The following is a 13174-nucleotide window of genomic DNA, read 5'->3' on the forward strand; positions in this document are numbered from 1 at the left end:
TCCCACGTGACGCCCTGCCCCCATGTGTATGTTGTCTTAAAGTCCTCCGGTCTGGACTGGACGGAGAAGACCCGACTCCGCGTAAAGACGCAGCTCCTCATGGAGATGAACGGCTCAGTGGACGGGAGCTGCGAGCGCGCTCCCGATGAAGGCGCCTTCCTCTTCACCTCCGAGTCCGTGGGAGAGGGACACCCTGGTGAGTGGGGGGTGTGGATCTTTTTCCCCGCAAAGAAAGACGCAAACCTTCGTGTCCCAGCGATCATGGATGAGTTTGAGGAATGTTCAGAACGCAGACTGGTGCATGCGCACAAGCTTTGAGTGCGCGTGAAAGAATGCAAAAAAAACAGTTCATTCCACTTGAATTATGACTTTATGGCTGCAAAGAAAAGCACAAAAACGTTTTAAAACAGTTAACTATTTAAAAAAATCCAATGAACAAATGTAATCAAGTGTGCATTTATTATAAACTTTTGAAAATTATAAGTGAAATAAACAGATATACGTGAAAAAAGACAGTTTGGATGTTTTTCAGCTTGAAAGGGGATATTTCTTGCAGGCCTCATTCATGACTTACTGCTGCAGCTGCTGGAGCCACGTGAACGTATGGAAGCACGTGCGCTGCTGTCATGGATGAAAGAGGACGATCACTGCTCTGTTTCCACATTTGGACCCTGATCTTGACTGCCAAACGCTTTTCAATTTAAAATGTTCCGGATCAATCACAGAAGAGACAGACTTTAGACCGGGTGACTCCCAGTGCATGCTGGGAAAAACTCCAATTCCACCTGTCAAAAAAACAACAGTGGTTTAAATAACATGTATTACTGTTTATTAAGTTTAGATGGAAATACTTCAGTGTTTCACATCATTTTAATAATTTGTTTAAAGCATAGAAAGAAACTTTTATTGATTTATTTTCAGAAGTTTTTTTTCTTTTCTGGGAGTATGCTGTGATATCTTGATGGAGTTCCCTGTTGCACACTGGCATGCCTTCCCACTCTGACATCTATTCATAGTTCCAAAAATCGCAGCAGGAAAGTTGTGGAACTCTGACGGAGCAGTGAAAGGGGATATTTCCAGGCTCCGCCCCCATCAGGAATCTGTAGTGAGCAGCAGGGGTCATAACCTGTTAGCACACAGATGCCCGCACTTGTAAACCCAATTCTTTCTTTCTAGATAAGATGTGCGACCAGATCAGTGACGCTGTGCTGGACGCTCACCTGAGCCAAGACCCCGATGCCAAAGTGGCTTGTGGTGAGTAATGGTTTTGGTCGCGTGGGTAAGGAAAAACAAAAGGAGGATGCCTTTTTTAAAATGTATTTGCAAAAAAACAACATTCTAATTATACCTATAACACTCTTAAACATAAGTATGCACAAACAAGCTTTTTGGCTTATTTACTAAAGTCCCACTCCAATCAACTTTTGATCTATTTTCAAATCATTCCCTGTGGTCTTTTAATTATGATTAGGACATTTTAGCAAAAATCAAAAACCCAGTGTGTCGTTTTTTAGGACATAGTTTCTGCAGAGCGGCAGGAGTTCAACAGAAATTCGCCTTTGAGATGCAGGCGGGACCTTCAGTGCAGAGCAACCCTGGCCCCACTTCCCATCATCCATTTATTTACATGCTCTCCTGCTAGCTTACAGCCCGTGATTCATCAAAATTTCATAAAGAAGTGCAATTTTAATCTTAACAATCTTCATATATTTCCTCTATCATGAAAAAAATACCTCAAGAACATGTTATAAACACCAAAAGTGGGTGAAGGATTTTAAGTGCTCACTTTAAATAATGCAGTGGAAATGAGGTGAAGGGTGGAATATGTGGAGGAAAGGGGAATGAGTGGAATGCACAGTGGTGTAGTGGTTAGCGCTCTCGCCTCACAGCCAGAAGGCCCTGGTTCTAATCCCAGTTGGGTCCTTTCTGTGTAGAGTTTGCACAGAAAGGGGTGAAGGGATTTTCTCCGAGCTCTCCCGTTTCCAGCCCAAAATCATGATTTCTTCAGTTGCTGGGTTGGCTCCAGGTTCTGAAGATGGATGAATAAAATAGGAACGCCTCAGGTTAGATGGTCAACAAGCTAAACTGAGATGAGGATGCTTGGGTTTGTGCTGCCAGGTAGGAGAACTGGTTCAAATATGTTACCTGTTAAAGCTGACTCTGAATTTTGTAAATAAATGAATGTTTCGTGATCATCCAGAGTGGTGTGTGTGATGTTCCGAGTGGTTTGTCCACAGAGACCGTTTGTAAGACGGGCATGGTGCTCCTCTGTGGGGAGATCACATCCCGAGCATCCGTGGACTACCAGAAGGTGGTGAGAGATGTCATCAAGCACATCGGTTATGACAGCTCCAGCAAAGGTTAGTGGGGGTAGAAAAACAGGAAGCATCCGCAGGTTTCTGTTTCCCAACATTTGGGCTGATTTGAAGAAATCAATAAACTGAATAAAATCAATCTTCAATTACAAAACAAATTCACGGAATAATTTCCTTTGAAATAAATGTTCTTGTTGTTTTATCAAGGAAATACAAGTTTTTTTTCTCAGTTATGGGTCAAATAAAACAGTTTTCCTTCTGGAAAGTTCCACCTTTGCTCAGTTTAAACCGATGATTCTGTGAAAACTTTCATTCTTTGCTAAACATAATTGTTTTTTTATACATAGAAAAATAAGAGCAGATGATGTAGAGGTCTATTTAAAAAGTTTTTGGTACAACAATAAGAAATAAACGAATATTAAATATTTGCAGATGAATTTGAGTTATTGGTGCAAATCCCTTAAATCTGCTGAATTGAGGACTTGGCTGCATGTTCCAACACTATTTATAAAGTGTTCTTGTTAATCTGGACAGTCATTGGTCAGTTTCTTTGCCTCTTGATTATTGTAAAATGGTCCACATGGGTTTCTGTGGGCGCAGGCTTGGACTATAAGACGTGTAACGTGCTGGTGGCGCTGGAGGAGCAGTCTCCTGACATCGCACAGGGAGTCCATGTTGATCGCATGGAGAGCGAAATCGGAGCAGGAGACCAGGTGATCTGAGTTTATAAGTAATGTTGATCCAGTGGATCCCTCTGCAGATCGTGTCGTCTGACTGACTGACTTCATGCTGTGTGGACAGGGTCTGATGTTCGGTTATGCCACAGATGAGACGGAGGAGTGCATGCCTCTGACCATAGTTCTCGCCCACAAGCTCAACGCTAGGATGGCCGAGCTGAGGCGAAACGGGACCGTTCCCTGGCTCCGCCCCGACTCCAAAACACAGGTGTGATGATGCGTTCAGGCACGACTTCCACTCAGGTTTTCTGGGTCTGATTTATTGCTGCATCCGCGCACTGTTTCAAGAGCTCATCCTTGTTAAGAAAGAGGTGAAAATGCTGAAATAAACTAAAAACAACCAAAAAATATCACATATGAATTATAAATGACGTTTTTACAATGGAGTTTTTGGGCCAGGGTGAGAAAAAAATTCTGGAGGATAATTTTTTTTTTAGTTCTTCACTTAAAGGAAAAAAAGTCGAAATGTTGAGATTAAAGTCTAAATGGTTTTAACCCGCTACAGCAAAGTTGCCTGTTTATTAGAGCCTTGCTTTAAGATGAAAAATGTGGAGTATTTTTTTAAGCTTAATATACAGATAGGTTTCAAAAACAAAGAAATTCTGAACCTTTTGGCGACTCAAAATCAGATTATTGTTAGTGTAGCCGGCTTTCCAGGGTTCGGTATCGTAAAGCTGAGTTTCTAATGCAAAATAAGGAGCTCAGAGACACGTTTGGGTGTAGAGGACCACTACTTTATTTTAAGTCCATTTGTCTCATTACGTCATAAACCTGTCATGCGCAGAAGAAACACCAAAGCGGAAGATAAACTTGTTTTTTTTCCTTTTCTTCTAACTTGTCGTGTCCAACAGCTGGGCAGACAGATGAGAACTGAAGGCCTGTTGTGTTGGACATATTTTACTTTAACAACAGGGGTTATGAATCTTCAGACAAACCAGAGGTATGTCTGAATAAACCCCTTTTGGAATTGAGGCCAAACTTTATTAATTTTAATCATATTTGAAATTTTTTTGTGTTGGACCGGACGGAAAAAGAAAGGAGGGAAGAAGAGAGAGGGATGTTAGAGAGAGGGGGGGATAGGAGGGTGATCATAGGAGGGGGGGGATAAGACCATGAAGCAGCATAAAGCAACAAGCTACTGGATGTTTATCATTACGGTAAGGGTTCAGATGTAATACAAATCTCAAAGGGCGGGGCCTGTCCACACACACACTGAAATGTTATCAACACACCTGCTAGCTGCAAAAATGTCCACATGTCAACATGTACACAAAACAGATAGTGTTCACACACGCATACTTATGCCTACAAACCAACTAGTGTGAAATATTTCATTCAATCAATCACACAAACTATTAGTGCAAAGGTGAGCTAACACCTGTGCTCAGTTGAGTGTTTTTGTTCTTCTAATATGGATGATGGAATGTAAAAAGGAGGGAGAGTGAGGTAAACACTGTTACATACATAGTCCCCTCCTCCAGATGAAACGTCACGTTTCAACATAAAACAACAAAAATACATGAAAATAGTCTGTTATATTAGCGTAAGAACGTTGAAAATGGCAGAAAGTGCTCCTCCTCCTCAGACGGAAGCGTCACACAGACGTAGAGATCTGGTCTTTAGTGGAGGAAGAAAGGATTGAAGTGGAGCTGCAGGGACACCGATGTCTTCATCAACGGGCTGCAGAGATCCTGCAAACCACCAATCAATAAATTAAACATTAATACATCCTAAATCAAACTAATGAGCTTTCAAACATTTGTAACGTTATCCATAAACATTCAGCTTCCCTGTTCAACTAAGTTTAGTCAGTCTGCTCTGCTGCTGCCTGATGTTCACCTGCTGCACTGTGTGCTCACTTCCACTTTAATCTCTTAAATTTATGAGTTTTTTTCTCGTAAATTTAAGATTTTAAATCTCGTAATTTCACTTCTTTTTTTTCTTCTTTTTTTTTGGTGGCCCTAAAATTCCGTTGTTCGTGTTTCAGCTCAGTAATGAGAAAACTTTTCCTTCCTTTGATGTTTCTTCAGATAAAAATTTATAATATTGGCCTGCAGATGAAGCTAGTGAGCAATTTAAATTCTGCTAAAGTAAAAAATAATGCAGAAAACAGTAACAAACTGTTCAAAAAAAGCTCCATCATTAAAAAAACAAATAAAAAAGTTTTGCCTTTTTTTTCTATTGGCTGCATATGAGAACTGGACCGAGTGAGTTTGATATCACCCATTAAAAAATGCCTTACTTCTGGCTCCAACGAAATAAAGTCCATTCAGTCTTCATCTTTCACAATAGGGACGTCACCATGTTGGAACCAGACCACGTCAGTAAGCAGTGATTGGTCCAAATCAGTCATTTCTATGGCAACCACCCTCACCAATCAGGAGGTCAACCTCCCTACCATGTGAATTTATCTGTAGCTATGAAAACAAAATGATATCTGTTTTTTCTTTCAGGTTGATCCCAAATTAAGGTCTTTTTGGAGCCAAAATGGTTTGATGCATACTTGCATCAGCTGAGAGACTCGAGTCTAAGTCAGACAATATGTTCATAGCCAAGCCAAATGTGGATTTTTTTTTTTTTTTTACATTTTCTGCCCTCTAACAAAATAATATAAAACATTAAAGTAAGAAAGTGATAATTTCTTGAGCATTTCCATGTATTCATTTATTTCTAAAACATCAAAAAGTTTAAAGTGTTCATCACAAACAGGAGGAAGTTTGAAAATGTCTTTTGAAAAGAAAAAAAGTTTTTTTTCTTTCATTTTTAATCAAATTAGAATTTTTCTCTCAAATTCTTTCTTGATGTAAATTCTTGAACTTCAGCAGATGGTATTAAACAGCAATATGTCAAATATATCTAATATATTCTTTAGTTCCTTTGAGCAAAAATATTAAACTTAGCGGCCACCTGAGTAGATGAAATGACTGATTCCTGACGTTGTCAGCTGACGTTCAGTCAGTAGAACCCGTGCAGAGCTGGGGTTCCATAGAATGTGTCTGCAGCCAACATGAACCTGTGCGCTGACATTTGAGCTGGGAGACGCGTTTCCTTCAACACTTTTAGCGACGCGTCCCTTTGAAGTGCTGCTTCCAGGTCGCCGCACATGAGCCATTCCCAAGAAAGAGGTGAAAACACGAGGGCAGAACTTCTGCTGAAAAATGTCAGCCCGTCTGAAGCCTTCTTTGTCCTCATCCAGGTGACGGTCCATTACAGTCAGGAAAGCGGCGCTGTGATCCCGGAGAGGATCCACACTGTGGTGATCTCGGTGCAGCACGATGACCACGTAAGCCTGGAGGAGCAGAGGAGCGTGCTGATGGAGAAGGTCATCAGAGCTGTGATTCCTGCTAAATACCTGGACGAGAACACCGTCTACCACCTGCAGCCCAGCGGGCGCTTCGTGATTGGTGGGCCGCAGGTAACGGCTTCACCGGGCTTCAGATGAACACAAGTAGATTCATTTTTATAGTTATTATACGTTCACTGCTCATTTTATACAGCAGAAAGGATGCTTGTCTTTTAGAGGTCCATCTTCTGGACTGTTTCGCTGCCGAAGAGACAATAAATAGTTGGAGATCACAACTTTGCTCAGCTTAATTTGAGGAAAGAAAAAATAAAAAAATATCTTGACTGCATCTTTGAGGAAGTGGGTTTAAATGCTGCTTTTCAGGACATTTGTACAGTTTTTATATTCACATTCAAACATTGAACTCCATCTGCAGTCCCCTTTGTCCTATCTTTTTGTCTGATCTGATATATTAGCTTAAAGCCCCACTCTGATCATCTTTTAATCTGTTTTTAAAGTGTTCCCAGTGGTCTTTCAATGATGATTATGCTGCTTTTAACCAAAATAAAATAAAAAACTGTTATTTTCTAGGACATATTTCTGCAGAGCAGCAGGAGTTCATTAGAAATTCACCTCTAAATGGTGGGCAGGATTATTGGTGCAGAGTAAGCCCGCCCCTACTTCCCGTCATCCATCTGTTTACCTGCTCTCCAGTTAAGCTTACAGCCCCTCACATCCCCAACCAAACATTACAGGTGCAACAAAAATGGTGAGCAATATCGGAGCTATCCACAGTTTTGAGCCAGATTCCAGCTCGGATGAGGAAAACAAAGACGTTCATGGATGAAGTCGTCTGCAAGTGGATGAACTGGAATGGAGCGGAGCAGGGAGCTCGTGGCCCACCCAGCATGTTTTCTACATCACAAATAGGTTATTTTTAAAACAGCATTTTTCACAAATTAAAAAAAAACCTCAGAAATGCAATCTTAATGTTAATTTTCTAAATAAATGTCCCCTATAATGAACATGTTAAAAACACAGTTTTCATCTGAGTGGGTCTTTAATTTGTCTCCTGACTCCTGTTCGGGTGATCATGTACCCCTTTGTCTAAAAACAGATGATCTTCTGTTTTTTTCTCAATTGTCTCCCGCTTCTTTGCGGAGAGTCGCCTTGCAGTCCAGTCCATTTCTCCTAACGGTTCTAAAACGGCTCCTAAAAGTCATGTGACCACATTCTGTATCCCATTTCTCTGTGCGTTCACTTATTTTTACTTTTTTTTCCCAGGGGGACGCAGGAGTGACGGGCAGGAAAATCATCGTGGACACTTATGGGGGTTGGGGGGCCCACGGAGGGGGGGCTTTTTCGGGGAAAGACTACACCAAGGTGGACCGCTCGGCTGCCTACGCCGCCCGCTGGGTGGCAAAGTCTCTGGTGAACGCCAGGCTGTGCAGGCGGGTGCTGGTGCAGGTAAGACAGCACGAAAGTCATCCTCCTTTCTTCCATAAAACCTTTTTCTTATCTTTTTAACCTATTTTAAACATTTTTGCTTTGAAGTTAAAGGGGATATTTGAAAAGGAAGAAAGATTTTTGACTCACCAATGACTAAAACATGTCAGAAGAACTGTTGAGAAGAAATCCAGTGAAGCCTTTTTTTCAGCCTGTTTGCTTTTCTGTTGAGATTTCAGAAAACCTTTTGGAAAAAAAAGCTTTAATTTTTGTCTTTTATGCCCTGATGGGATCGTGTCTGTGATTTATAACAAACTCAGATGATTGCTGATTCATGTGATACATGAACCTCTACAGACTCATGCAGAAAACACAAAAAAGTGCACAAGTTGGTTTAAAAATAAATAAAATTTAAGACTTAAAGATCCCGTTCCAATTTTGTATAGAGCAGTTTGAAAGCTGTTTGAAAGCTGCAGGGGAACAAACTTCCACCTGAGTCATTTTTACTGCTCTCTTCTGCTTCTTTAGTTTGTCTTTGCTGCTTTTGTGTAGTAAAGTAAAGACAGAAGCCTCATGCATGGATGTGGTGCACAGCAGCTTCTTCTTGTTCTTGCCCTGCATGGATGTGGCGCCTCCATTTGCTCAAACACAATGGCGGTGGATACATTCTATTTCCTGTGTTGTTGTTTTTTGTCTCCAGGTTGCGTATGCCATCGGAGTCGCTCATCCTCTCTCCATCTCCCTCTTCACCTTCGGCTCCTCTCAGAAGAGCGAGAAGGAGCTGCTGCAGATTGTTTACAGAAACTTCGACCTCAGACCCGGGGTCATTGTCAGGTCTGGATAGTTGGCCCCTCTACTTTAGCGCATGACGCTGCTCGGCTTCACACTCCGATTCAACTCTTTGGTGTTCCACTGTGCTGCAGAGACCTGGACCTGAAGAGACCCATTTACCAGAAGACGGCTTGCTACGGACACTTTGGCAGGAAGGAGTTTCCCTGGGAGGTCCCCAAGAACCTGGAGTTTTAATGTGTGTTAAATCAAAGATCCCCACACAGGTCTGCCGCACAGGGTTATGGGAGGCCATGGAGGGGAGGGTGTAGAGTCTCGGATGGGTTTCTGTTATTGAGGTTTCACACCTGATAGCTGAGATCTCGAATGAACGTTTGAGAAGGAGTTCCAAGCTGCTGCTCAACGTCAGTCGGCTCCAAAATCAAACCACTCTTTTGTGAGTGATTATGAGCTCCCCCTGCTGGCCAGACAGGTTATGTCCTGTTTGGATTTCGTGTCACAAATACACCAAAATTAAGAAGTTTTTCCTGTTTTTCCCCACATTTTAGAAAGGAAACTTGCGCAAAAATTGATTTTCATGAAAACATTTTAGGAATAAATCTTAATTTAGGTCTAACATAAATATATCTGTTTCTTTGTCACAATGCACCAGAAAAAAAACTCTTGATCTCACTGGTTTAAAAATGAAAGAGGCTTCAAATACCCCAATCAGCTGCAGGCAATAAGTTAAAATGCCCAAGTTCTTTTTATAGTTTTGTTTGTTTTTATTTTTGATTTAATTTTTTTGTCTTCATTTTTTTTATTTTACTTTCATTTTAGTTTTTTTTTTTTAAATAAAAGCCAAACGTAAAGAAGAAAATAAGCTCATCTGTCTTAGATGATGTAAATGAAGATTTTTAGAGAGTGATGCTTTTAGGGCCTCAGCCTCTGTTTCAGCAAATATGATTTTTATTCTTCAAAGGTTCATTTTTATGCTTTAGAACTTTATAGATTTTTAAAAATATATATGTTTTTAAGACCTGTGGAAAAGATTGTAATACCAACTAAAGGAGTTTAAAAAGTTAAAGCTAACTTTTTAATGTTTGACCTTTTTAAGCAAAAAGACCCAGACAAAGCCATTTAAGTAAAACACTAAAATGTGTGGATTAGGATCAGCTGATTGAAATCATGGCAGCTTAATATCACAGGAACAGCAGGAACCTCAGTAAAACATCTGCTGCGTTCATACTTCATATCGGGTTTAGTGTTGCAATTTGATGGAGTTAGGCTTTTTTCCAACTTAACGGACAAAATTTGGAGACGGTCCTTTTATATTTTAACTTGCAGACGACTTCACTAAATGAGATCCAGGAAGTGGAGGAAGCTGATCATCCCTCAGGTGAACTGGAACACAGAATCGCAGCCTGACCTCCTCTGTCATTAGTGCCTGACTTGGTGTTTAACCCTTGTGCTATCTTAGATGAGCCCACCCTTACATTGATGTGTTCTCCCTACCATGACAAAGGTGGATAAAGGTGGAAAGATTTCATTTAATCCATGGACACCAGTGAAGATCACAAATCATTGAAGAAAAAAGGTTCAGCGCACTGTCTAGTGGGTCTAGATGACCCAACTCCCAATGTTAAAGTGCCTAGGATAGCACAAGGGTTACACATGACCATGATCTTTGTTGGGGGAAAAAAAACAAAACACAATTTTCAGTGGGGTTTTTTTCAACAAAGATCATGGTCATGCGTAAAGTAACACTTGTAGAGAGAGAAAAAAATATTTTTTTTTCTACCATAATAAACGTTTTTTTAAGAATATAAGAATGTTAATTTAGGGAATTTCTACCCCAAATTACCTAATAAATTACCCTGTTTATGTCAAGAATCAATGTCTAATAATTAAAAAATGGAAACATTATTTTTATTTAAACTTTGGGAAAAAATCAAGGTAAACCAAGGTGTAAAATCTGTTAAATATTGCAAGTTTAAATTTTTATGGCTTTCAATTGAACTAAAGAAACGCAAATGGGTAAATTTAGAATTATGTTAAAAAAAATCCCTTTTTGTTCCGGAAAGTCTGCAGGTTTTTATCATAAAAGACTCTAAACATTCTGGTTTTGAAGTTTTCTCTACTTGATCTAATTCTGTGTTCTAGATAAGTCGTGTATCACTGAGGTGGGATGTGATCAGTGGAGGACCAGAAACACAAACCTGGGAATTTTTTAGTTCCTCCTCCTTTTGGTTCCACTCCAAACCTGCTCTGTGTGAGTGGATTTACTCACAACTGAAAAAGCTGAAATGCCTTTTTTTTTTCTTGTGTATGGATTTCAGAATTTAAGTTTTTCTGTTTGATTCAAAATAGCTAACTTTGCATTTCAAAAAGTTGGTCCAGTTTTTTTTAAAGCAGTTTCTGTGTCAAAATGTAAATTGTTGTTTTATTTTCTTCAATAACCAGCAGTTAAAACAACGTTTCCATCTGAGATGAGCTTATATGCATAATGATAATGCTTTGGCTGTTTTTTACTGTAAATATTAAAAGCAACTTGGTATAAATGACATGTTTCTGGCACATAGTAAGACTTTCTGGAGGGGGGGGGCTTGAAGACTAATGTATGAAAACTTCCTGAGAGAACAATCAACAAAGCCGCTTTAGTGAAGCTTCTAAGGCAGTTTGTTGGATGAAAGACAATCCCAGCCAAGCACTCAGAGGGAGGCATGTTGTACAAGAAGGAGAAGTCAAACAAACACACATGAGCACATGCTGCTGGCCTTTGAGCTCAGGAAGGCACGTGTGCCGTTATGCAATTGTACTGTAGTCAGTGCAGGCGGTATAGAAGTTCACCTCGATCACCGCTGAGCAGAAAAGCTTTATGCTTTGGTCTCTGTGTGCAAAGGTGAGGGTGCTGACTGCAGTTTGTGGCCTCCAACATCACACTCTTCCAGGTTGCTCCCTAACATCCAGCGTGGCTGACTTCAGGTCAGCTACAGGATTGTTAGATTGTCTGTCTGGGGGAGACCTGTGGTTCCTGCAGCCTCCGCCTTCTGCTGACAGGTGGAGAAAGTGTCTGGACCTCCTCTGGAGAGCACCATCAGAGTGTCCCCTGACATGCCCCTGAACTCAAAGGCAAACGTCCCGTAGAAAACCATGATGAACATGCAGTAGATCCACTCAAAGATGGCGGACATGTGCTGCAGAGAAAAGCTCTCCTGGCAAAAAAAAACTCCACCTGGAGAAGGGAGGCAAGGAGAACAACGCAAGGAAAAACTGCACAAATATTAAAAACACTTAAAACAAAATAAGCTTTTTTTTTTAAAACGAATTTTAACAGTAAAACGTTATTTCTAAACTTATTAGCAATTCAATAAAAGACTTGATGTCATTCCTGTTGAGCTCATGCAAAGCTCCGGAGCTTCAAACTTCCTGCAGGCCTTTTTTGTTGCTTATAATCCTAAACACAAGATGGCAGCACGAGTTAAAAGACAAAAGCTTCTGAATATCTTGTCATTGCATGCCAATTAAAAGACCAAATTTAGGCGTATTTCTTAGAATGAGCTGTCATGCTTTAGGAGCTTCTGTTTGTGCGTTGATAAAGGTGTTTTTTGTGATTGACAGGTGGACGGACTCAGTAAAATTGTATCTCTCGTCTTTTCACCTGTTATTCTGGAAACTGAGGGGCATTCATTCAGCTTTTGAGGGGTAAGTTTCAGTTTTAGTCTTGAAAGAAGCTCAATATTTCAGAGGGAGACGAATTTATTATCAAAAAACAACTAATCACAATAGAATAGTGTCGTTGTACTATTAACAGTTCATGGCTAAACAGCAACACATCTAAAGGATACTGAGCACCAAAGCGACGAGAGCCAGCAGAGTGATGCAAACGCGGAGGTGACCCATCCAGAACTCCTCCTGGGTTTTGGCCAGTCTGTAGGTCAGAGCTGACTGGAGAAACACAAACAACATGCTGCATGGAAAAGCCACTCCAGCCCCGACGTAATGCAGGACTTTGGCAAAATCCACCTGAGAAACATAAAAAATAAAAGAAAAGAGTTATGTGCATAGAGGAATAGCAGTTACCTGACCTTGACATTAACATTTCGGTGAAGAAAAGCCCATGGATCTTCTATATTAACTTAATCCAGGGTCATGTGTTTGCTTGAGCCTATCGCTGTTACAACAGGGCCACGCTGGGGTGAGGTAGGGTACACTCTGGACCATTTGCAAGTCCATTGCAGGGCCACACATACACCAAAGGGACCATTCAGAGGCATCAATCTATCTATCAACTGTTTTTGGACCTTGGGAGGAAGCCAAAGTTCCCCAGAAAACTCCATCTAAACAACCTCCACACAGAAAGGACCCAACTGGGTTTTGAACCATCGCCTTCTTGCTGTGGGAAAACAGTGGGATCAATCATAGGAAATGGAAGGTACGGAATGCCAGAAGGGTCTAAAAAAATGCAATTGGAGAAAAATGATATACAAATGCAGAAAAGTTATAGAAAAGACATTTAATTCAGTTTTTTTTACAAGATGTTTTGGTGGTTTTTCAAAAAGAGAGACGTGACTAAATAAATGAGGACAGTGACGAGTTTCTGCTTGTGAAGATTTTTCAGGTGC

General features: G+C 40.6%; 2 protein-coding genes across 4 annotated transcripts in view; one reads left to right on the plus strand and one right to left on the minus strand.

Annotated features, from left to right (window-relative positions):
- Positions 1 to 11113, plus strand: LOC101159865 (S-adenosylmethionine synthase). Of its 2 annotated transcripts, XM_023949451.2 has the most exons (10): positions 1 to 196; positions 1177 to 1254; positions 2238 to 2360; positions 2916 to 3028; positions 3117 to 3260; positions 6249 to 6467; positions 7620 to 7802; positions 8482 to 8615; positions 8705 to 8836; positions 9897 to 10023. In XM_023949451.2, the coding sequence occupies exons 1-9, from the start codon at positions 100 to 102 to the stop codon at positions 8805 to 8807; spliced, it is 1194 nt and encodes a 397-aa protein (XP_023805219.1). In that variant the 5' UTR covers positions 1 to 99; the 3' UTR covers positions 8808 to 8836; positions 9897 to 10023. The 2 variants fall into 2 exon arrangements, with proteins under 2 accessions (XP_023805219.1, XP_078794039.1); XM_078937913.1 differs by having other exon boundaries at positions 2 to 196; positions 8705 to 11113.
- LOC101172699 (transmembrane protein 150A) overlaps positions 10965 to 13174 on the minus strand; it is a 26173-nt gene continuing 23963 nt past the window's right edge. The window contains exons 7-8 of one of the 2 annotated variants that reach the window (XM_078937914.1): positions 12398 to 12497; positions 10965 to 11784 (exon numbers count right to left, since the gene is read on the minus strand). In XM_078937914.1, coding sequence (XP_078794040.1) covers positions 11540 to 11784; positions 12398 to 12497 — 345 coding nt within the window. In that variant the 3' untranslated portion in view covers positions 10965 to 11539. Of the gene's footprint in view, positions 11785 to 12397; positions 12576 to 13174 lie in introns of both variants that reach the window. The other variant, XM_023949453.2, reaches the window with a different exon arrangement.

The sequence above is a fragment of the Oryzias latipes genome, chromosome 19 (genome assembly GCF_053564925.1).
Source record: "Oryzias latipes strain Hd-rR chromosome 19, Olatipes_Hd-rR_3.1".
In the NCBI taxonomy this organism is placed as follows: Eukaryota; Metazoa; Chordata; class Actinopteri; order Beloniformes; family Adrianichthyidae; genus Oryzias; species Oryzias latipes.